The following is a 23353-nucleotide window of genomic DNA, read 5'->3' on the forward strand; positions in this document are numbered from 1 at the left end:
TATTCTTTAGCATTATAAAACAATTCAGCTTTGAAAAGCTATCAAAACATGGAAGTTGGCATATAGAAAAGAAAGGAAAGATAGCCTACTAAATTCAGGCTTTCCTTGAAGATAATCTATATTATTGATTTTTTAAAAATAACTTTTGATAAAGATCTGTCAACTTTTTTTTTTAAATGTGCAACTGTTTTTTTGAAACCACTGGTAAATTGTCAACTTAAAAAATTACTTCAACAATATCTTGTTCCAGTCATGTTGATTGAGAATGCAGCTCCTTTCAGGCATTTGAGAATAAATAAGAGGAAAATTTGCTTGTAAAATAAGGCAAATCAAAAGAATTTTAATTTTATTTTACAAATATTGATGAACACCTTCCTTAAGACAGCTGTCACTGATGCTGTGGAGGGATGATGCTATTTGAAAGCAGAAAAAAAACCAATCCTTGGAATAGCAACCATGGCAAGTTCCTGGTTCCCGGTGAAGGATTCTGGATGTGCACTGTAAGCTAACTTGGTTATCTGCTTCATCAGCTTCTCTCATAGCTGAAGCTCCTGTTTCTGTGAAGCAGCTTTGAAAAGAGAGTTTTCTCCACTGTTTCCTGTCTCTGCGATTTTGCCTCTAGGATTGATGCTTGCCCCTTGTAGAGTGATGGGAGGATCATAAGGCAGCAATGGCTTTGGCAGCCACTCGACGGCCCAGAGGCAAGCTGAGGTCTGTGATGGCCAGTACGATTTTAGGGCTGGACATGGTTGAGGCTTTCACCAATTCTGAGACCTGTCCAGGAGTAACAAATAAATCAACTGACCAAGGGAATACAATTACAACAAGTAACACTAGCAAAAAGCCTCCTCCAAGTAGCCCACTTACCTCCTTGAAGAACCGATCTGCAAAAAACCTGAAGCACTTATCTATAAATAATGTTTACTTTCCAAGTCATGCTCTATAAATGTATGTATGTATACTGATTAATGTGTTCCCTGCATTTGTAAATATTTATCACCTTGGACCAGTATCACAGAAAAACATACTGTATTTAAGTATTAGTAGTAAAAATAAGGTGTTACTTATTGAAAGTATTAAAGCAAAAAGCAAAAAGAAATGATATTATGTAGGTGATTAAAAGAAGATGGTATGAATTCCCTGATCTGGGTTTCTTCCTTTTTCTTGCTTCCTGGATAGCCAGAGTTTTATATGCCCCATATCTCATATCATTCAGAGTTTTATGGTTGGTAAAGAAAAAGGTGGAAATTATAGATGTAAGAGGGAAGAAGTGGTAGGTGAGTTGGTTTTACCAATGAGACCTATTTCTAATCATGAAGATGACGAGAGCATCTATCCAGCAAAGCTCCTTGTCCTGGCAGTTGACAAAAGCTAGGACCAGCATTCTGCATCTGCATCTATCTATCTTTCTAAAAGACATCTGATATGAAAACTTTAACGGACCAAAGTCAAGATAGATAGCAATCATCAATTATCTATGGGCCAATTCTGGCAATGACCTTGTCATGTGGAAAATTGTGACTTGAAATGAAAATGGCAACCAGCATGACTACATTTCAGATGTATATAGCATAACTGGAGAAATGTTAAAATAGGGGTGTGGATTACTTATGGTTTGGCCGTGTAAGTCATCCAGCACAGGGGCAAAGACTGCATTTGTGCCCGACAATTGGAAAAATGCCATTATTATACAAAAGAAAAACTATGAATGTAAAAACCAAGTGTGGGATTAGTTTGTTAAGTTTGCCTGGTGAGGTGTTTGGCAGAATTCTGATTGAAAAAGTGCACAGATGACAATGAGTAAAATTTGAGAAGTGCAGTGTGGCTTTATGACAGGCAGATGTTGTGTAAACCAAATGTTTGCTTGCTGAAAAAATGTACAAATATGATAAAGAAACGTTATTGTACATTTGTTGATTTAGAGAAAGTGTATGACTAAGTGAATAGACTTGAATTTTGCACCGCTCTACACAAATGTGGCATTGAATGTTGCTTGCTAAATGTCTAAGAGTAGTGTATATTCACCCGAGCTAGATTTGATCAGCTTGATACAATGATCAGATACGGGAGATTTAACAGCATCCCTTATAATGAACACATTTGTGTATGTGGAGCGCCTGAAATAGAGGACACAGCACATATATTATTCAATTGTAATTTATACAAGAAGGAGAGAGATCTGCAACTTGGCCCATACATTAAACGAACAACCCCCTGGGAATCACATATTAGAACAACTTATTTTATGTGTGGCCAAGACCCCAAAATAACATATAATACAGCTCTGTATTTAAGCAAATCAATACGCTTGAGATCTACATATGTGGGGTTGATCGGGGTAAACTGTAGGGGTGACACGGAAATATGATGTGTATTTTCACTTTTATGTATACTTATCTGCTGTATTTTTATTTACTCTTCATTTAACTTGTCTTTTTATATTAATTTTATATAGACTTTTATTAACATTCAGTGTTTAATCTTGTATCCTGATAATGGCCTAAGGGCTAATCAATAAACTTTGATTGACTGATAATGGAAATAAATCATGTGTGAAAATAAATGGAATACTAGGGGATGGTTCAGTATTAAGCAGGGAGTAAGACAATGATGTGCGATGGCGCTCAGGTTGTTTAATATATTTATGAATAAATTTATATGGAATGCTTGTGGTGACATTAGAGGTGTGTTGGGGACATAAATGCATACATACTTTCATATACAGTTGATGCTGTGTTGTTGGCTTGGAACAGCAAATTTGTGGCAAATATCTGATAGATTGTATGATGCAACAAAGAGTATGGATTTGAAAATTTAATGTACTGAAGACCAAGGTAGTTATGTTTGACAAAGAAAATGGAGTGAAGAATTCAAGTTGTACATGAATGGGGAAAAATAAAGCAAGCAGAATATTTACTAAAGATGGAAAACTGAAGAATTTTAAGACATGTAAATACTTGCCAGAACAAGTGAATATAGCTATATATATATATAAGAGTGTGTTTCTGCCTATCTTATTATATGGAAGTAAAAGTTGGGTATGTCAAGAGAAATATAAAAGTTGGATACGCTTGAAATGGGGGTGTTAAAGACATGATGGTAAAACAAAAAAAAATGGTCAGGTCAAGAATGAATGGGGACTAAATACAAAAATGAATGACTAGTATGAAAGATCTTGAGGTGGTCTGGTCATATAATAAAAGAATAAATGAGGAACAAATTACAGAACAAATATAAGAAAGAAGAGTAAATGGACAGAGAATAAAGGGAAGACTGATAAAATTAGTTTGTATAGAGTTGATGAGATCCTCAAAACAAGAGAGAAGAAGGTTAAAGAATAAAAAGTAATATATGAAGTGGTGTAGGAATGTGGTGGAAGCTAAGATGATTTGCAAGGATAGAAAGATAATGAAAATGGTGGTGGTATACACTAGTTTTAGTTATGTTTCCTTTTCTTTTTCTCAATTCATGCTTCTAATTTGTTTGGCTTAATATATCACGCTTCTTTAGTGCACTCTGCATAACTCTGCCTATCCAAAAGAGAATAGCTGATGGGTGGTCAGAGTCCTGAGCCCCTTTTACATTCTGTTGAGTTGAAAGAATAAAAATGAATAAACTTCTATGAAGCATTTTTCTCAAAATAAAGAACTGATTGCATTGCTCTCTTAATAGCTTTCCTACAAATATGGAGATACGGAGCTTGCTTGTTTGTTTGCTTACATTTTTTAAGATTCAGGAAATATTTATAAATATTTATTTATAATATTTATATCCTGCATTTTTTAGTAATAATGAAAGTTCTCTTTTTATAATTTCTGAACCAAAAGGTAAAAAAATATTTCGGTATTGACAGTCCAACTGTAATAATAAACTCCACTGTTTAAAATATTCTTTTCATGTTGCTACTTATACATACCAAAAAATAAATTAAATTTGTAGTAATTTTACTTTACAGTCTGATTGTTTCATCAAATTGCACAGGGGATTGATTTAGGCTGAATATGTGTACTATTCAATTTCTAAGATCACCATTCTTCCATGAAAACTGAAAGTTTACATAGATAAAATATGCTACTCATTTTTTTCTTGCATCTTCAAATATCTACAAAATTAATCAATCTAGGAAAGTATACGTACACATGTAAAAACAAGATACCAACAGCATTCTTTCCATTACATTTGCTTACATCTAAAGATCATGAATTTTATGCTGCAACCCACAGCATTTTTATTCAAGAAATAATTCGTACTCTATGCAATGGGCCTAATTTCAGGTAAACACAAATGATCTCCACTTAAACCATTCTCACTGCTTTCAATACTATTATTTTTTGCCAACTGACTCCCTCTAGTGTCAGAAAAATCAAACAACACAGAAAAGAGACATCCTAGGGACAATTTGCAAGATATTACTGGAGATTTGCAAATCAGAGTTGGCTGATGCTTTTGCAGCCCACATCCTCAACAAAGACGAAATCCAGGAGGAAGCACTTTGGAAGTGACACTTTAAGCTAGGATTCAGAAACACAAAAAGTTATTGGGCAAATGTTGGAAGTGACTCCACTTGAAAAAACACTCCATCCTCACCAGGAGACTGTGATTTGGATGGCAGTAGCAGGGAATCTGAATGGTGATTACTGAAAAAGCTAATGGGAGGTGGGAGGCTATTTATTAAGGTCATGCTAGAGAGGGCAGCTCCCAGGTAACAGCGTTAAGAAGCCACACTCAAGAGGAAAGCCTGAAGAACAATGGATATCTTGCCTAACAGAAAAATGAAAATGGCTCACCATCGTGAAAGGCATAAACTGTAAGATGCTGCCACGGCTTCCCTGTTCCAAGCAATCCACACATTCTTCCATGAACCACTGCACAAACTGGGTATGTGTTCCAGCTGTCTTGGCTCCCAAGATGGAGGAGATCAACAAGAAGAGGTTGGCTGGGGAGTAGAATGCATATGGGAAAAAAATTAGTAATTGTCCTTGGGTGGCATACAAATTTGGTGAATGAATGAATGAATTATAGCCTAAGTCTGGGGAGGGACAGAAGAATAGCAAAAAAGATCTCAATTATTTCCTAGCTTTTGGCACAGCAGCAGATAATCCTAGGAGGCATCAAGGTAAGGGCAAATGTTCAGCCTCCCTTGAGTCAAGCTTGATTTTTTGTGACTACAAAGAAATATTCACATTTTTTTCTTGGCACTAATACAGGTTTGCCACTGCCTCCTTACATATTTTTAACCATTCCAGTTCTGCTCAGCTTTTTTAAGATCAGCCAAGGTTGACTAGGAGTTGCCACCTTAGTATTGGTAGTCCCATATTGGTTTCAAGAAAATTACAACTGTGTAAGGCCATGACAGTGAATTCGCTGCAGATCTGAGATTTAAAATAGCTTTCTTGGATCACAGTTCAATCTCACAGAACATAAGCTCATGCACATTGATTCAAAAATAAGTCAGTGAAATGTGTTTCTTAGCAAGTCTGCTTACAAGCACAGTCTTAGCTACTTGACATCCACTACATTGAAGAGTTTATTTTATTTACTTATTTGGCATGAGTCTTACTTTAAAGTCCTTAGATACCAACACAAGATGTTAGGCACTGGGATTTTTCCTATTAGGAGACAAGCTTTTACATTTTTTTTCTGAAGTAATAACATGCAAAAAGAACAGATCAATAGAATCCATCTCTGTTTATTGTGGGAAAATATTCATCCCTAATTTTTGTTAGTTTGAAGGATGGTAGACTCGACACTGAGGCATAATTTTTTTATTGGAAAAAGCAAGACAACAGCTATTATTTGGTTTCACTCTTTGTACTTGAGCTTTTAAAAATGCCATTCTGGTGCATCTAAAGCTAAAAATTTCATTAAATTAAAAGTTTTATAATTGTGTTGACAATACCCCCACTTCCCCACCCCATTTGAAACTTGCTCTCTCATATTCCTTCACTCACAAATGCCTCTCACTCCAAATACTGATTGGTTTGTATTACTGGTTGTTAAATATCTGGTGGTATTTAACACTGCCAAATAACACTTTCCTTTTAATATTATTCAAATGTATGATCTGTGTTAATCACTCACTCACTCATTTATTTATTAAATTAATACACCACCTATCTCACTGTGGAAGTGACTCTTGGTGGTTACTAAATTTAACCTTTGAGATATGAGCTTTCTCTAATGCTTCCAGAATTCAAATAGTATTGCATATGAATAAAATGCATACTTGCATCTCAACCCAGAAGAGACTTGGTAATACTTTGATTTGCATTTAGTTGTTGCTGTAACCAGAAAGCTGTACTAGCTCTGTATTTCCACATGTCCTATAACAAGAGTGAGTGGATGGCTGTATTAGGGTAAGTTGATAATTTTTAGTTATTAGGGTAAGTTGATAATTTTTATTAACACCCCAAGGCCCATTTGGAGGACACAGCATGCAGTATAGCAGCTCCTTGTCCTTTACTTCTAGGTGCAAAGAATTCTGCTGACCAGCAGCATGGCTTGCTATGTGATTTGGAAAACTATGTAAAGTACTGAATTCCACCTCAATAAATATGAAGAAGGTGCCACAAAATTCTTTGCTGCGCTATTGCAGGGGATCAACTAGGTTATTGTTCTGGAAACCGTTTCTTCGTTTACAATTCCAGACTGAAATGGAACCTTTCAAAACTCTGCTTCATATAACCATTTTATAGTTTCTTTAGATATCACACAGATTTCACTATTGTGCATGTAATGTTTTCACATTTCTGATCTTGGACTGAAATAAAATAGTTGACCGTCTCTCTGGCTGAGGTCCTAGTCATCCCTTTGTCTGGCAAGTCCCTGCACAATACGGGCTGCTGGCCAAGGTAGTCTTCTGGCCGCCTTGGGGAATCTTCTTCCCAGTACTTAGTAAGGGCTGAGGAGCTTACCAAGAACTCGGTTGAGGGGATCGCGCATGCTGACTGTGTGGAGCTGCGAGGCAGAGAGTGAGGTGCTCATTGTGCGGTCTGCTGAAAGAAGAGAAAATATCCCATTTCCATAACCAGCAACTCACCTATGAAGACAGACTGAACGAGGCAGACTTTTCTAACAAATCATGGCTAGTCAATGTGATGCCTATGTGCTTCCGCAGGCCTACCAGCACTCTGCCAACCTGACCTTTTCAGATGCTTTTTATGATAATAATTAAGTACACTTAATACAGTGTTTTTTTAAAGAAGTGCTAGCATCTAGCATCATCTTTATTTATAAAAAAAACTTCTAAGCCCCATTAACGCTCATAAACATTCTTAGGAGAAAAAAAATGACAGAGGGCTGCAGCCCAGGGTTTTGCTTATAAATGTGTCCACAAAAAAGATACAAGTAACTTACAGTGGTAAAGAGCATACTGAATGGAATAGCACATGGCAGGAACCCATTTCACAAATTTGCCTTCTAGTTAGTAGGTTTTTGTAACCTACAAATAAAAGGCAACCATTTTGTGGTAGGGCCTATTACATTCTTTCATGTGCCCACCAATCTAGAAGATTTGCCTAAACAGAACTTCCTGCCACTTCCCCTTTTGTGGCAACCCCTTCCCCTTTTGTGGCAATCAGTCACAGAGATTTGGGTGACCAAAACAGGGTGACAGTGGGTTTCTGCTTTGTCACTATTGAACAAATCAATTTAATTAAGTAGGATGTCATTCTGAATATCTGATATTACTATTCCACTCAGTTTTAGCAGCAGTATTAAATACTTCACAGTATTTAAATCATACTGGAACCTTCAGAAGTAAACTCTACCATCAGGAAAGCTTGTAGAGCAGGCTTCATAACAATGGAGATGACAACACTGGTAAATCTTGTGGGATTATCAGAAGAATTACAGAGAAGCTGGTACATGAAACAGTTTAAACACTTAAACACATTATATGAATCAGCCTTTGCCAAACAGTTGCCTTCTAGATATGCCAGATTACAACTCTCAGGCTCAACAGCTGACTAGGAATTATGGGAATTGTAGCCCAGCAGTTTTGGAGGGCACTAGCTTGGGAAAGACCAATATAAATGCTAAGTATTATCATTGTTATAATTGATAACAATCATACTACTACTAGTACTAATAGTAGTACAAATACTACTATTGTTATGGCTGCCATATGTTAGTAGAGTGAGTCTAGACAAGGCTACAACTGGCTTTTCTGCTACTCCCTTCTGTTTCCTCCTCTTAGAGAAAAACAATGTATACTGCTTCTGATCACAGATAATTTTGAAGTGGGTCACAATTAAGTGAAGGTGAACCATTTCCAATTAGGCTAGTTTCCTTGGAAGATTGGCTTCAGAGAGTAGGCCTAACTGGCCTTCTTCCTTTCTCATTCCAATTCTGTCATGACTGCCCCCACCCCTGCCTTTTATTTACTCTTGGTTATACAGCTGTCTCTCTTTTCTTTTCTTTTTGCCTGCTGTCTTGCTTTTTCCTATTAAACTATCTTGTCCATCTATCGCAACAGAAGAGAAAGAGGAACCTCAAACCACTTCTGTGAAAGAAAGAATTAGAGATTAAAAACTCCCAAGTTGCAACCTTAGAAAGGAAAAAGTGAAATGACAAGAAAGGATAATGAAATAAGAGGAAATCTCAAATACTATGACAACCACAAAAATTGGGTAAGAATCCAAGGTGATGAGCAATCACATTCTCCATCTTTTTGAAGTTCTGACTAATGATATCTGTGTCTTGCTGTCATAGCAATTTTTCATTTGATCATCTTCTCCCATGTCTGGGTTGATAGCTGAGATAGTAGAGGAAAGCAGCCTTTCTTCTTTCTTCTGACGGTCCAATAAATAACATATTTATGTCTTAACGCTATGAAATGTCATTAAACACTTTCCACCAGTGCAGCCTGCCAGAAAGCCATCCCGACTCTTTCTCAGAACATCAGGTACAACTGTAACGGATTTTGATACACGGTCATGGGTTCAATATGTCATGCAGCAATGATCAGAACGAAACTAGAGAGCAACAGCAGGGAAAAGGCTTTTCATTATTTATTTCTAGCTTTTAAATAATTTGTTTCAAATTGTCACCTTTCAAAAACAAAGCATGGCAGGACCATGGCGACTAGGCCTCCAAAATGCATTTTATTCATTGAGGCAATACAGGTACAGGTAGTCCTCAGTTAAAAACCATTCGTTCAGTGACTGTTCAAAGTTACGCCCAATCCTTGAAATTGCAGCCATCACAGCATCCTGCAGTTACGTGATCACCATTTGCGACCTTCCCTGCTGGCTTCCAACAAGCATAGTCAATGGGGAAGCTGGCAGGAGGTCACAAATGCCAATCACATGACTTTGTACCTAATGACTGCATGGGATTCACTTAACAACTGCAACTGGAACTGCTGTAGTAAGTTGGTGCAGTCACGTGATGTCAGGTTTTATGACTGCATCACTTAGCAGTGGAGTTCCCTGCCCCAATTACCGTTGTTAAGCAAGGACTACCTATATTCACAGTTGGATATCTAACACCCATCAATACTCAAGAACAAGCTAGCAGCTTGTGCCATTAAATGTTTCTGAGCTGTTATGTCGAATATGGTACCATGATGGAGATAGCTTCACTGTAATCCAACCTAGGTCCAGCATCTCCTCCAGAGACTAATCCTCCTATGTCCCAGTGCCTCTCAAGCAAATCCAGACCAAGGTAATCTGGATATGCAATCAGATTGAACAGACCTAAGTAATCAGCGTGGTAAGGTGGTTAAGGTGTTTGACTGACACTAGGGAGACCCAAGTTCAAAGTCATCCTCAGACACAGAAGCTCACTGGGTGACTTTCAATCAGTTCCTCTCTCTCAGTCCAACCTACCTAACAGGGTTGTTGTTGCTATGGGAAAAGTGGGAGGGGGAGCACTATATATACAGCCTTGCATTACTGAAGGAAAGGTGGAATCTAAATCTATCAATAAACAAAAGTTCATAAGCAAACCTATGCTACTATGCCTAGACCAGCAATTATTGCAAACAGTGGGATATAAATGTAGGTTTTTTTTAAACAAATGGGTTTCGTTAATAAATACTCCATCAGTGTCTTCTTCAAAACTATGTGGACTGTGTATCCCCAAAGAGGTATTAACTACCTCTGAGATTTTTATCTCCAAACCAGATATGGTAGATTTCAACATCCAGGATGTGCAAAGATCTGGGAAATACACTGCAGTGCTCTCTCTAAGCAATGGGGGGAAAAAAAAAGACAAGCACGCTGAATGAGTTTTACTCAGACAAATTCCAGGAAAGTTTCCTCACCGTGATTCTACTTACTGGGGCTGGACAGGATGCTGGTGTCATCCTCATTGGAGCTGAGTAGGCGCATGAGTTTTGATGGCTGAGTATCATCCAGGGGAAAGAGACTGATGTAATCCTGGAAGAGGAGGACCCCCAAGATCAAACTGGGGTTACTGTTAACAAAATGCAAACCAAAGCAGGCATTCTGGGTTTCATCCTCTCCTTCAAGTATGTACTTGTAGTTCAAGCTCAGAGCCCATGTTAAGCAGGCTAATTAAGGATGATTCACACACTCTATTTCAATACTTCCTTCTTTCAGAAAGGATAAAGAGAAGTGACTAGAAAGCCACTAAAAGTATAAGAAAGAAAGAAGTGCATGGCAGGTAATAAGCTGAGTTGAGGCCCACAGGCCTCTGATTCAAAGACTACTTCTGCCCTAATACTTCTTCTGCAAATCTATGAACATAATACAGACTTACTTTGTAGGACTGGGAAAAGTAAAAATTGATCTAAAGCATAATGGTAATTACAACCCCTAGTTGTTACTAAACTACAACTCATAGTAGCCCCAGCCAGCATAGTGATGTAGTTCAACATCTGACAAGCCATAGCTCATATATCAGGAGCGAGGACTCTAACAGTACAATTACAAGGGCTGTACAATACTTAGGGTTTGATTCTAAAAAGATACTTTGGAATGTGTGGGGACATAAATGAAGCACCTCTCTGTAACTCCATAAAATAAGTGCATCATTTCATGGAATCATATAGCAGCTACAGAGGGCAGCTGCATGAACCTGGAAAAAAAATCACACCTGCTTTTAAGAGCTGCAGAGAGGTGCTATGTTTATGCTCTTACACATTCCAAATCTCATTTTCCAAATTATTTCTAAAGCACTGTACAGTCCTAGAAAATACAAATATAAATACTTTCAAAATAAGTCCCACTGAAGGAGACTTACTGAAGGTAACTTTAAATTACAAACAATGCAAGATACACTTAAGGAATCATCTCATCATAGATTACAATGGCAATCTATAAGCTTTACTGCAAAGACATATCTAACTAAGAATTAAGACAGCTCAGGATCTCAAAACTAATTAAGGCCAATGTAAAGTACAGAGAAACCACATGCAAAAATGGTCTTACAGGTGGTGGTACCTTAAACCTTATCCTCAAACTTTAAAAACTAACCCCCATATTTATCAATTTATTAATTCTAATATTTAGAAATCAGAGCCATTGATATAAAAATTGTGTTACATGCTTACATTTTTTAGCCCCCATCAATAACTGGGCAGCTTAAGTTGAAGCTTCCAAGCTATCTTCAAATGCAATCCAACTTAAATCACTGTAGTAGTAAAACCTATGTGAAACTAGTACATAGCTAGTACATGAATAACTGAAGCAAGGTCTGAATGCTTAGAGACACTGCTAGCATACCAACTTAAGCATTTTCTGGTTGCCCAAGCCCACAGGCCAGACCACCTCCACCCAGATTAGGTCACATATTACTAAGCGAATCAGCCAGTTTCCCAATCTACATAATCTCCATCTTAAATTTCACCTTGTCCACTTTTATCCATTCTCATCTTTGCTCCAGACAAATCTATTCAAAATTCTACAGCCCCTCTGGATATTATAGAAGAAAACCAGGTAGAACTTTATATAACTCACATATTACAGTTCAGACCTCTGCTTAACTTTCAATAAAAGTTTTATGCAGTATGGGAGATGCAGAATCCAAAGTACATCCCCAAATACCTCATTTGAAACCAGCTCTCCAAGAACATTAACAGTTAATGTTAGCAGTGCAGCAATAGTTTTGGAAATTGCTAATATTTTAAACCCAAGTATGAAAAGAACTGACTGGAATTTGATGTATTATTTTGGCATCATGAAAGGTAGATGTCCTCAGTTTACATACATTTTTGAATGCAAATAAGAAAATACAATGTCAGAAATGGCCTTAGATGTGGCTGTGTATATTCTGTGACACTGCAAACACAACATTGTATGTGGCTTCTCAAAATGCATTGTTCTAAAAAAAAAAATGTTGGCTTTTGTTTTTTTAAAAGGCACTAAGCTTCTAGCTTATATGGCTTGAGAAGAAGAAAAAATAGACAGCATTTCTATGATCAGAATTAATAATGACCAGTCTTCCACTTAACAAAAGCAGAAATAAACCAAATTGTTTGTTTCAATCAAGATGTATACATCGGTGCAATTTCATTCTACCTTTCATCATGAACACAGGAACCGGACAAGCATTTCATACTCATACCTGGCATTATGAAGGTTTTCAAAACCATCCGCTATTTTTATGTGTTTCAGTTAAAGAGGCCTGCAACACCAAGTTACCATTCACAAGCACACTGCGCTCTTTACAAAAGATTCTTGCCCCCATTCACAGCCATTCGTTCTTATCACCTTTCCAAATTCACCAGCTTCATTCCCCCTGGCCAATCTCCAAACTGTTCGCTTTTTTCCCAACATCTCAGCGTATGTCCAGCGTACCTCTATGTCTTCTCGGTGCCTCTTTCGCTGCCAGGCAGATACTTGCCCCTTATTGTGGGAAGAGTAAGAACTGGAAGCACACCACACAGATAACCTGGTGGGGGGACAAAAAGGAAGTCAGCTTCAAGGCCGGGTTACACTAACTTCTCACATTTTTTACAAGGTCTGGGAAATCCACTGGTAACCTCAAACTGTATTAGGAGATCATAGAATCCTACATCATACTTAGAGTGTCTCCATCAGTAAATAAACAGGCTCCATTACTATCCTAGGCCCAAACCCCAATAATTCACAGTAAAGAAAACTGACAGACCCACCATGGAAAAGTGTGCACCAGGAGAGAAAGATCTACTGATGGTTCATTCACAGAAACTGAGTGTAGAGCAGCTTTGGTATCCTCCAAACGTACCAGGACTTGCAGGTTGGGAAAGAATGAGTAGGCATTAGGAGCCTGGGCAATCTGAAATGAGTTACTAAATGGCGCCCTTTTCACTACAGGTGGGTTCTCTTTTGTTAGTGTGTGTGAGAATCCAGCTCTGAAGACAAGATGGTATCCTTTGATCCCAAGGCATCTTAGCCCCATTTCTAGCAGGGTCTGGCAGCCAGGCTTAAAGACAGAGGGATTCTTGTATACTGTATGTTAATCCCAAGCTTTGCACATATAAATGTACAATTCTTAACAGGACATAAATTTACATTAAACTCTTATCATACTGCATCACTATCACGTTTTTGACTGTCGCTATTTCCCATTCCTTTACACTCAGCAGAATGCATTCACTACCTCTGTACTCTCATGATTTGGAAAAATATTGTATGAACAAACATTTTGCAAACATTGAGGGAAGAGACTATGCAGAATTTCCAGGTAGGAAGGAGGTGACCCTTCAGTACAATATTTGTTCCATTTCCAAAATAACAAAGCAAGGCACAAAACACTTTAATTGACATTAAGTTTCAGCTTGCAGGTATCTGGGTTTTTTAGTGTAGTTCATGGGGATGTGTCACTTACTTGGCAAGGGCCTTGCCTGGTGGGTCCATCAGCATATGCCACTTGGAAGAGTCTGTAAGCAAATTGGGCAAGATTTGTCCCAAGAGAGTGAGTGTCAGCTGCTGCATGTCTAAACAAAAAATAGAATAGAGCAACTCCACAGCCCGCATTGCATGCTCTTTCCGTGTCTCTTTCAGGAGCTCCTGAAAAACAAAGGCAACAAAAGCAACGATGCAAAGGGGGAAAAGGAGTAAACTTTGCCCTTATTTTCAACTGAATTACAGCACTCAAATTTGCTCAGTGTTTCCAACAGCTGAAAACCCTAATCTAGGTTACGTATTTCATGGATTCAATATGCTAATATCAACACTTCTGAAAGAAAGAACATTAAGAGCTGTGCTGATCAGACCAAAGGCCTGTATTATCCAGTATTCTGTTCCCACAATGCCATTTAAAAACCCCAGAGAAACCCGTATCTGTCAGGTTTCTCTGACTAATAGTAGAACAAGCGGCACAGGTAGGCATTGAAGAACACAGATTTATGGCAAGTTTACTGCAAGAGCTAACTAAGCTATTAGGAAAGATTTCCTATGATTGCTATGCATTAAATGCAAGCTGTATTTATAGTGAAATAAAAGTTCAAAGTCTTGCAACTAGCTCTCACAATTAGCAAGGCAGAGTGCAACAGCGGTCTCCCACCAATGTTCCCAAGCAACTGGTCCTGAGATAAGTATGGCCACTGGTACTGGAGACAATTCATTGCCATCACAAATAGTAACGACCAATAGCCTGATACTCCAATAGTTTAGTATACTTCTTTTTCAATCTTCCAAACTGTTGACCTTCACTTATATTTCTCATTTTTTTTCCATACCTTGACAAGATTGTTGCAGAACCAGTAGACACCACCCATGTGCAGTAGAGTATCGAAGATATGAATAGAATGGCTGTCTACCCAGCCTTTCTCCAGGACCTTGGAGAAAACACCCATCAGCACTTCTTTTATAGGTTTCTTGGCAGGAAGAAGATTCCAGTAGGGCATGGTGTCAACCCCTGTGGCCGGGAATTTAATCTGTGCAGCTGTCTGCTGAACAACATCAGCACACATGTGCTCAAGGATTGAACTCATGATCACCACTCTGGATGAGGAAGGATGAGGATAAATTCTCAGTTATTAAACTTGTTTTCTTTTTATGGTTTGCTTGGAAGTAGGGAAAAAAAGACTTTTAAAACACTAAGGATTGGGACAATCATATCAGATGTAGCTGAGGAATGGAATATAGATCATCCAAAGGATGTCCTGCTTAACTTTTCATAAACTGCCCTATTCCACAGTCCACAGTCTTCAAACTTCAAGCAACCCAATGTATAAACAATGGACTAACATTTGGGATGCAGAATTCACTGCTATATAAGATAGCTTATTACACTGAAATTACAAACGTATCAATAAATAGAAGATGCAGATGGGGCACAAAGCAGAACAGTACAAAATCAATCTCTTGCAGTACATATGCAGCCTTCACCCCATATTTTAAAGCAACCTTCCCCACAGTGCAGCTTCCAAATGAATTTGAATACAATGACTATAATTCCCAGCCACAGGCCATGCTGGCTGGGAATCATGAGAACTGTGCTCCAACACAATGTCGGAAAAGGTGTTTTAAATGCAGTGTACCATGCTTTCCTCTCAAAGAGACTACAGATCTGCTGCTTACCTTTCACTGTAGAACTGCAGGGTATTCTCACCATATAGGGGGTTCCCCAACTGTCGAATCATCTGCAGTGACTTCTCTCGTTCATCCAAGCCCAGCATTCGGACGTGAGCCACAAGCCAAGCCACTGCACATACTGCCATGCTGCACACCTTTCCCTTGATATTATCTGTGATTTTCTGGGATGGGAGGAAAAGGAGTCATGAAGGGAGCTGAGAATTCTAACACAGAATAGAAATTGTTCATGTTATGGAACAGGGAGGCGGAGACTTAAACTGGGACAGCAGTATTCCTTCTTGTAGAGTCATGTACATGAGATGGGCAGCTATATACATTGAACAAATAAACAAATAAAGCTTGGGTGTAGGTCTGAAATGAGGCTTTTGGTTTCTAGAGTTATTTTGTCAGAAATGTGGCAGCATACAGTCCTATAATCAGTGTCAGATTAAAGTGCTTGGGAATACACGTGTGCACATAAGGCCTTTTTTCACATCTTATACCCAGCTGTTCAAAAATACTTCTTTGTGTTTAGTATGAATATCCACAAGGGAATCATAAGCATGTTCTGATGAATATGGTTTCTTCTGTTTATTTTATTTTATTTATCGAACTTTATCACCATCCATCTCCCTCCCAAGGAGAGAGACTGGGCAGTTTACAATAAAAATGTATTTATTTATTTATAATTGGAGATTTTAATTACAATAGTAAAAGCAAATACAAACTAAACTCAGAAAGAGGAATAATAGAAAGAATAAAAAGTGCAAAGAAAGAAAAAGAAGAAAGTAAAATAAAGAAAAAGAAAAGAAATATATAAAGAAATGGCTTTCGATCTTCATCACAAGTATTAACAAACTAAATAACTGCTCACCCCCTATAAGGTTACAAATAAATATCTCTTCTTCCCATAACCCATATGGAAATCCATAAATTATCAACTTTTCAGTCCTGGTGACAGCAAAAAGTCTGTAAAGGGTTACCAGAGCTTTATAGAAACTTATCTTATTTTAACCTTGGTCAAACAAACCAACTTTCTATTCTTTCCTTTTACTTCTGACAATCTTGATCTTCAATTCATTCAGATGTTGTCATAGGATTTGGTCACCCTCAATTTTCCTTTTTCCCATGCCAAAGACTTCAAGGCTTTAGCAAACCTCTTTTGTAAATCCAGTAAAAAGTCATTATCCAGGTTATGGATAATCTCATTATCTCATTTGTATTTCCACTTTGATTTTCAAAGCTTTAACCAACTTCTTTTGTATATCCTGTAGAAAGTCCTTATCTGGGTTATTCTCTTGGCTTGTCATATGTGTTTCCACTTTAGCTGCCTTTTCTGTTTTATAATCCACACTTTTTAAAAAAAAAAATCCAGTATTTCTGGTTCTAATATTTCTGTATCAGGCAAAATTTGTTTCACATCTGTCATTCCTTCATTAACATCTTTTGGACATAGTCTATCCATAGAAGCAGACATCATTGCTGACATTACCAACACTGTAGCTACTAATTTCTGGTCCCATTCTTTGAAAATCTCCTGGAGTATTTCAAATGTTGTAACGTTTGGTGTCATTTTGTAAATCCCCGTACTAACTGAAAACCAAAGGCAAGTTTACATTTTTTTTTCCCTTTTCCTTTTCTGCCTGGAATCTTTAGTCCCCTCTAGTGTTCAACTTCTGAAATCATAAAGTCTCAAATATCAGTTATGATTTAAGATAGACAAAACAATTTGGTTCCCACGAAAAGCTGATTGTTTAATTATAATCAATATTCCAAATTCATCTGGACCCTTACTTTGTTTATAACTTTCTTAGATCAAAGTCTTATTTAGGTTTTTGCCGTTTATTTCCAATTCTTTAAATTCTGGTTCATTTTTCTTTGGTTCAAGAATGAAGGTAAATTCAACAGGGGGCTTTTCAAACTTATCATTCCAAAGGTCTCTAATACAGGCAATTTCTGAAAATGATTAGAAACTGAGGTTGGCAAACCCAGCGTCCTTTAAAAGGCTCTGCCGCAGGTGTGAGCATGATGGCTTGATCTCTTTGCCTCCCAGCACTCAAACCTACAGGAGACTGCTGTTCTGTGGTCTCCTCATGAGGAGCTGCCATCCAGCACATATGTGGGTAATCTCCCGTCTTCTCCTTGCCCAGAGAGGTTTTGAAGAACCGGTCTGCTCACCGATTCTTCGGTCTTTGCTGCAGTCATCATCTCCACTCTTTCAGAGATGTATTTAGTTCGTCATGCCTCCCCCAGAAGTCCCTGAATATGCTTTCTTCACATTCTCCAGGTCATCCAATCCTACTGATTCTATCCATTCTACCAGCATACAGAAAGAATATATCAACATACCACAAAATCAGGAAGATTATGTGATGTCACTACTGTTGGACTGTATCATTTCAGGCTCCCAGCAAGAGAATCCATGTTTGGAAATTTTCTCCATTTATATTTTTAAAACTTTCCATGTTACCCAGGTAACAAGCATATGGAGGATAATGCTAAGCTAGACAAATTTTCCCTGCCATACCAGATGCTTTTTTTCCAATGAAAGATCAGCCCAATTCTAGTAAACCCAGGGTTCTTCTGATTCAGTATTTCGCTTCAACTGTTTCTAGTTTTTAAAGGTCCTAGAGCTGCACATATGTGTACTGATGCAATCTCTGAGCAAGGCAGATACCTGGACTGATTCAAAGGTGAGAACCCCATTCTCCCAGGCATTCAGGATCTCCAAGATGGCAGCAGAGATGCTTAGACACGCTTCTTGCCATTTCATCTGCCTTCTCAGTTGTAGGGATATAGAAGGAGGCAAAAAAGTAAAAGAAAGATAAGAACTTTCCCAAGGCATTATTCTCCCTTATCCAGCACCCCACTTTGTCTCAGAATTCTTGAAGGGAAAATAGAAGTGGCTTGTTGGCAGAAACCAAGCTAAAGTGATTACATGTTTGCTGGCAACACTGGGCTAAACTGGATGCCAAGTTCAATATCCTCAACTTTCAATTTTTTAAAAACCAGTTTTCTAGCTTATTGTTATAAAAATATATTAGTAATACCTAATGAACACTGAAAACTGAACAAAGTTTCTAAGTATCACAAGAGAATTCACAGTAGACTCTTTTCATGAATTCTTTCTATATATAGTTGGAGATTTTCAGATATTCTGGGTACAATGCTTAAATCGTATTTCTTCAGCCTGTCATGTTTTCTACCTTAAGGACTAGAATTTTGCTTAAAGAAATTGCAGTTTAGGAATACAAGAACTATGGCACAAAGGGAAAACAACAAACAGCCCTTCAGTGAAAGGCCTGTCTTTTTTCTTGTATGTTATTTAATTTTCAGCCTGTCTTTTCAAAGACTAGGAGTTCCTCAGTAAAAATATCACACTGATATAAATACTTACACCAACTTCATTTCTGAAGAATTGTTCAGCAAAGCAACTAGCGATTCCACTTTGGTGGAATCGGGTCGGAAGCAAGGGTGGTCCGGGTTGAGAATTTTCCCTTCTTCTGGCATGCAGGTCTGCATCCAGGTCTCAAAGAAAGGCACTTCTCCCGGAGGGCCAGCTTCTGACAGGATCACCTGAAAGCAGCCAGCCAAGAAATAATGTAGCAGGAAATCTTAGGCAAGGACAATAGCACCCTCTAGCGAGTAGCTGGACAACCACAGGATAATCCTGGAAATATGTTTGTGGTGTGCTACTGCACTGTACAAATAGCACACTGGAGGGAAAGGAAAATTTTTCTCACCCCAGAAATGAAGAGGCTTTAAGACACACACACACAAAAGAAGTCTATTCCTCAAATTAACATAATTTGTGGGAGCAATTTAGAGCTAAACACACGCAGTAATTAAACTATCTGTCAATATGTAAGTCTGTATCATTTCATTGCTGCAGACTCTATTGCTTTTTAATGGCTTTTATGTTTACAATTGCTATTATTAGTATACACAGCAAATTTCCTTCAGCAGTCTGTTTGGAGATGTGACTCACTAACAGCAAACAAAAAAATATACAATTTCTAGTGCACGAAGTACAAGACGTGCTTGGTGAAAAGAACGGTCCGCAGTTACTAACGATGGAACTTTTTATCATTGCCTGGTATTGTATACCATTACATATAAAGAACTTGGGGAAAACAATAGTTTGGGAGAGAGAGGGAGAGAAGGCATTACTATCTGATTTACAAAAGCTTTCCTGTTTTGTTTGCTTCAAGGCCACTCTCAATCATCAGAGGTAAGTGACCACTGCAAACTTCTGTTTTATTATCTCCTTCACAATTTTACAGACATAAGTAGAGATAATTTCATTTCCGATCTCCAGAGGGCAGCAGAGAGGAGAAGCAAATGTCAGAAGGAAGATTTCAAGCTAGTACTACAGTACTTTGATTACACTGTTTCCCATGTTCAAGGACATGCAGGTGAAACTTCTTGGCAATGCTTCATTTTGCAGCTTTAAATGAAAGTTCTCTTCCAATCCTCCAGCCCAACGGCTCATCAGCATCACAGACCTCCATAGTTTGTAAAAATGTCCTTTTTAAAATGGTCAGATGCAGGGAAAGAAAACAGCTCAGTTTCAGTGCTAACAGTTTGTGTTCATGTGATCCCCATTAAACTAAGCGGCTGGTATAGAACAGTGGGTAAGAGGACCAGCCACGAATCTTGCCTCTTGTTTGGATCTCACCTCCGTCTTAAATGCAATCAGCAGGGCATAAGCTAGTCCCATTCTTTTCTCCCAGTCTCAGCCTTCCAAATTACAACACTGATTTTATAGCTGTTTTAAAAAAAAATTGCTCCCTTTTGGATTTTCTGCCTGAAATATCTTTACCCCTGAATATTATCAGAGCTTCATGTGGGTCCTACTGACATCTATCACCCCTACTGAGTGAATACATAACACCAAACTCTGGTGCTTATTTCATTTTTTTGATATACTAAGTCAGCCAACATGTGACATATCAATATGAAAAAGTAACCACCTCCTTAGATTCAGTAACAGGGTATACCACCTGAAATAACTGTAACCTAGTTTCTTGGTGATCAGTCTTTCACCCCACTGTGTAGGAATTTTGCCCCTTATTCATGAAGGAATATCTGCTTCAACTGATAAGTCTTTGAGGTTTTCCTGGCATCAGCTACTGGTTTCAAGTCCCGCCACAACATTTCTATGAAGTTCAGGACTGAATTCTGACTTGACCATTCCAAAACACTGAATTTATTATTTTTCACCCATTCTCTTGGCTTGCATGGTTGCATGATTGCCATCGCTGTCTTGCTGCATGACTCCCTTGCACTTCAGCATCAGAGAGATGGCTTGATATTCTCCTATAGGATTCCAATACAAGGAAGAATTCATGCTTTGTTTAATGATGGCAAGTTATCCAAGTCCTGAAGCAGCAGAGCATCCCCAAGTCATGACATTACCATCTCCATGTCTGATAGGTGGTATGAGATTTTTACGGTGGAAGGCAACATTTGGACATGCAACCCAAGAAGTTCCACTTTCAGTTCATCTGCCCACTGAACATTCCTTTAGAAATCTGGAGGGTTACCCATCCAAGCTTTATAGCGAATTTGAGACAAATATCTGGGTTCTTCTTAGTGAGCAATGGCTTCTACCTTGCTACTCTTTCATGAACCCCACTTTTACCTAGATGACAGAATCATGAATACTGACTGTATCCAAGGTGCTGGAGGTCTGGATGTGGTTCTTTGTGATTTCCTGAACATAATTTTGACAACATGGCCACTCTGGAGAAGATTCACTATTGTCCCAAGTCTTCTTCAATTCAAGGCTGTCTGACTGTGGATTGGTTGAACTCCAGAACTTTAGAAATGGTTGTATAACTTTTTCTAGACTGATAGGCATCAACGCTACACTCTAGGTATTACTGAGTTCTTAAAAAAAAAAAAATTGTAATCCAGCCTTCTGGTATTCTGGTATTCTCCAGATGTTTTGGGAATACAAACTCAAAAAACCCAGCCAGCATACGTAATATTAAAGTGAAAAGTGTAGGAAAGAAAGAGTGGCAAAGAAAAGGCACTCTGTACATGTCCAGAGATGAACGTCCGAGCATGAGCTGAGTTCTTTTCTCTCACCACTTTCTCTCCTCTCTTATGTAATACAAAAGCCAGAGGGTGCCTACCTCAGAGCCATAGGTCTGGGCAACGTGACAAAGCATAAGGAATGAGATGTCGAAGAGAAGTGCTCGGACTGAGGCCGCCTTAGCTAGATTTCAGATGGGGAGGGAAGGGATAAAATTCAAAGCAATTAGCTTGTCATATATAAAGCAAAATCTTGCTGTATGATGTGCTAGAAGTGCTTTGTAGCTCTCATCACACTCATTTACTAGCACCGTTAATGGGGTAAGCCAACTCACTTGTTTTCATTCATTTGAATACATCACATCTCACCAACATGGTCCTCCAGATAAATGGGAATTCAATTTCCAAAAATTTTAGTCACTACAGCTAATACTCTGTGCATTACTTCATTTATTCATTCATCTATAGCAAAACACTGGCATTTTGTACCCAATTCTCCCCAAACGAAAAGGATGCTGAAACACAGGGCACCAAACGTTTTGGAAAACAAACAGTTCAATACTTCCTTCTCTCCCTTCCTCCAGGCTTAACATTTTTTTTCATGAAAGACACACATAAGTAATAAAGAAAACTGGAGTCTTTTGCTCTAATTTCTGCACGGAGATAACCCCAAAGCCAGCATTAACTTATATCAGTTATAATTTTCTACAGCATGATGCTGAGTGACAAAGAGGTGCTATTAAAAGACCGGTGGAAAGCCTGCTCAGTTCCCTTTTTCTGGGTTCTGAAATTTTATCAGCATCTCCAGAATGGTTTATGATTAAAGCACATCCAACTTCTAAAACAGCCTTCCCCAAGCTGTGTTGGATTTCCATTCCCATAATCCTTGGCTGGAGGATTATAGGAACTGAAATTCAATTCATCTGAAGGGCCCTAGTCTGAAGAAAGCTGCAGTATTCAAACAAATGGAGAACAAAAAAAATCTTTCAACAACCAAGAACTCCTCTCCTCATTTGTCCAGTGGAAGGTCAGAAAGCTTTTGCGTGTGTAATCACATGCAAACATATTCAGACTCCTTATCTTGGGCTGAGTGGGATTCAAACATCACTCCATCCAAAGGACTTGAGCCACTTGGGTGCACAAAGCTAAGATACCCCCCAGGGGGAGGGGTGGAGGAGGAGGGAAGGAAGCAGACACACAGCTGCAAGTTAACCCTTTTTCTCTAGAGTTGAGCGCCCCACCCAATGTGCACAAAGTCACTATTCTTGGGATTGGAGGAATGGCTGGTGCACGCGGTAGCCAAAAAGACAAAGAGACCCCAGTCATAACTTGAATGTCCCCCTTGTTGCATCAGGAATGCTGTGCTGGGCCAGCCTACGCTGCCAGGCACCATGCTCACTTTCAACTCTTCCCTGACCGAGGCCCCATCTGTGGAAGCCCATTCTGGTTAACCCATTAAAGTCTGGACTTTCAGGGATAGCCTCAGCAGATGCTTGATGGCAAAAAAAAAAAAAAGCCAAAAGCCAAAAGGAAAGAGGAACTTACAGCTTTCTCCACTGATATGTTTGGTAAATTCATTGAGCCTGAAATGTGTAAAGAATGAAAATATGAGATAAATTACTATTTTTAAAACTGTTTTTTGACATATTAAAAAAGCTAATCCCTTTAATGTGCAAAATAATTTTAAAAAATCAAGTAAATCACAATTATTTCCATTTCCCAAATGAGGCAAAAGCAGAGTCAAAATACAGGAATTCTGAATCCACAGCCTTAGGTAGGCCATGACTGTAGGCGTTATTTTGCTGTAGTTCTGGCTTGGAGAAAAGGTCCTATATGAGAAGATCACC

The 23353-nt window shown here is 38.4% G+C and overlaps 1 protein-coding gene across 7 annotated transcripts in view; it reads right to left on the bottom strand.

Annotated features, from left to right (window-relative positions):
* Positions 1–320: 320 nt before the first annotated feature.
* Positions 321–23353, bottom strand: part of MED24 (mediator complex subunit 24) — a 68443-nt gene continuing 45410 nt past the window's right edge. The window contains exons 15-26 of one of the 7 annotated variants that reach the window (XM_063300669.1): positions 23052–23089; positions 21608–21690; positions 18865–19043; positions 18145–18244; positions 15474–15649; positions 14630–14894; positions 13777–13958; positions 12765–12858; positions 10283–10382; positions 6915–6992; positions 4788–4936; positions 321–774 (exon numbers count right to left, since the gene is read on the bottom strand). In XM_063300669.1, coding sequence (XP_063156739.1) covers positions 658–774; positions 4788–4936; positions 6915–6992; positions 10283–10382; positions 12765–12858; positions 13777–13958; positions 14630–14894; positions 15474–15649; positions 18145–18244; positions 18865–19043; positions 21608–21690; positions 23052–23089 — 1561 coding nt within the window. In that variant the 3' untranslated portion in view covers positions 321–657. Of the gene's footprint in view, positions 775–4787; positions 4937–6914; positions 6996–7356; positions 7442–9901; positions 9921–10032; positions 10190–10267; positions 10383–12764; positions 12859–13776; positions 13959–14629; positions 14895–15473; positions 15650–18144; positions 18245–18864; positions 19044–21607; positions 21691–23051; positions 23090–23353 lie in introns of those variants that run through there. The other 6 variants (XM_063300668.1, XR_010067800.1, XR_010067801.1 and 3 more) reach the window with 6 other exon arrangements.

The sequence above is a fragment of the Candoia aspera genome, chromosome 4, assembly GCF_035149785.1.
Source record: "Candoia aspera isolate rCanAsp1 chromosome 4, rCanAsp1.hap2, whole genome shotgun sequence".
Lineage (NCBI taxonomy): Eukaryota > Metazoa > Chordata > Lepidosauria > Squamata > Boidae > Candoia > Candoia aspera.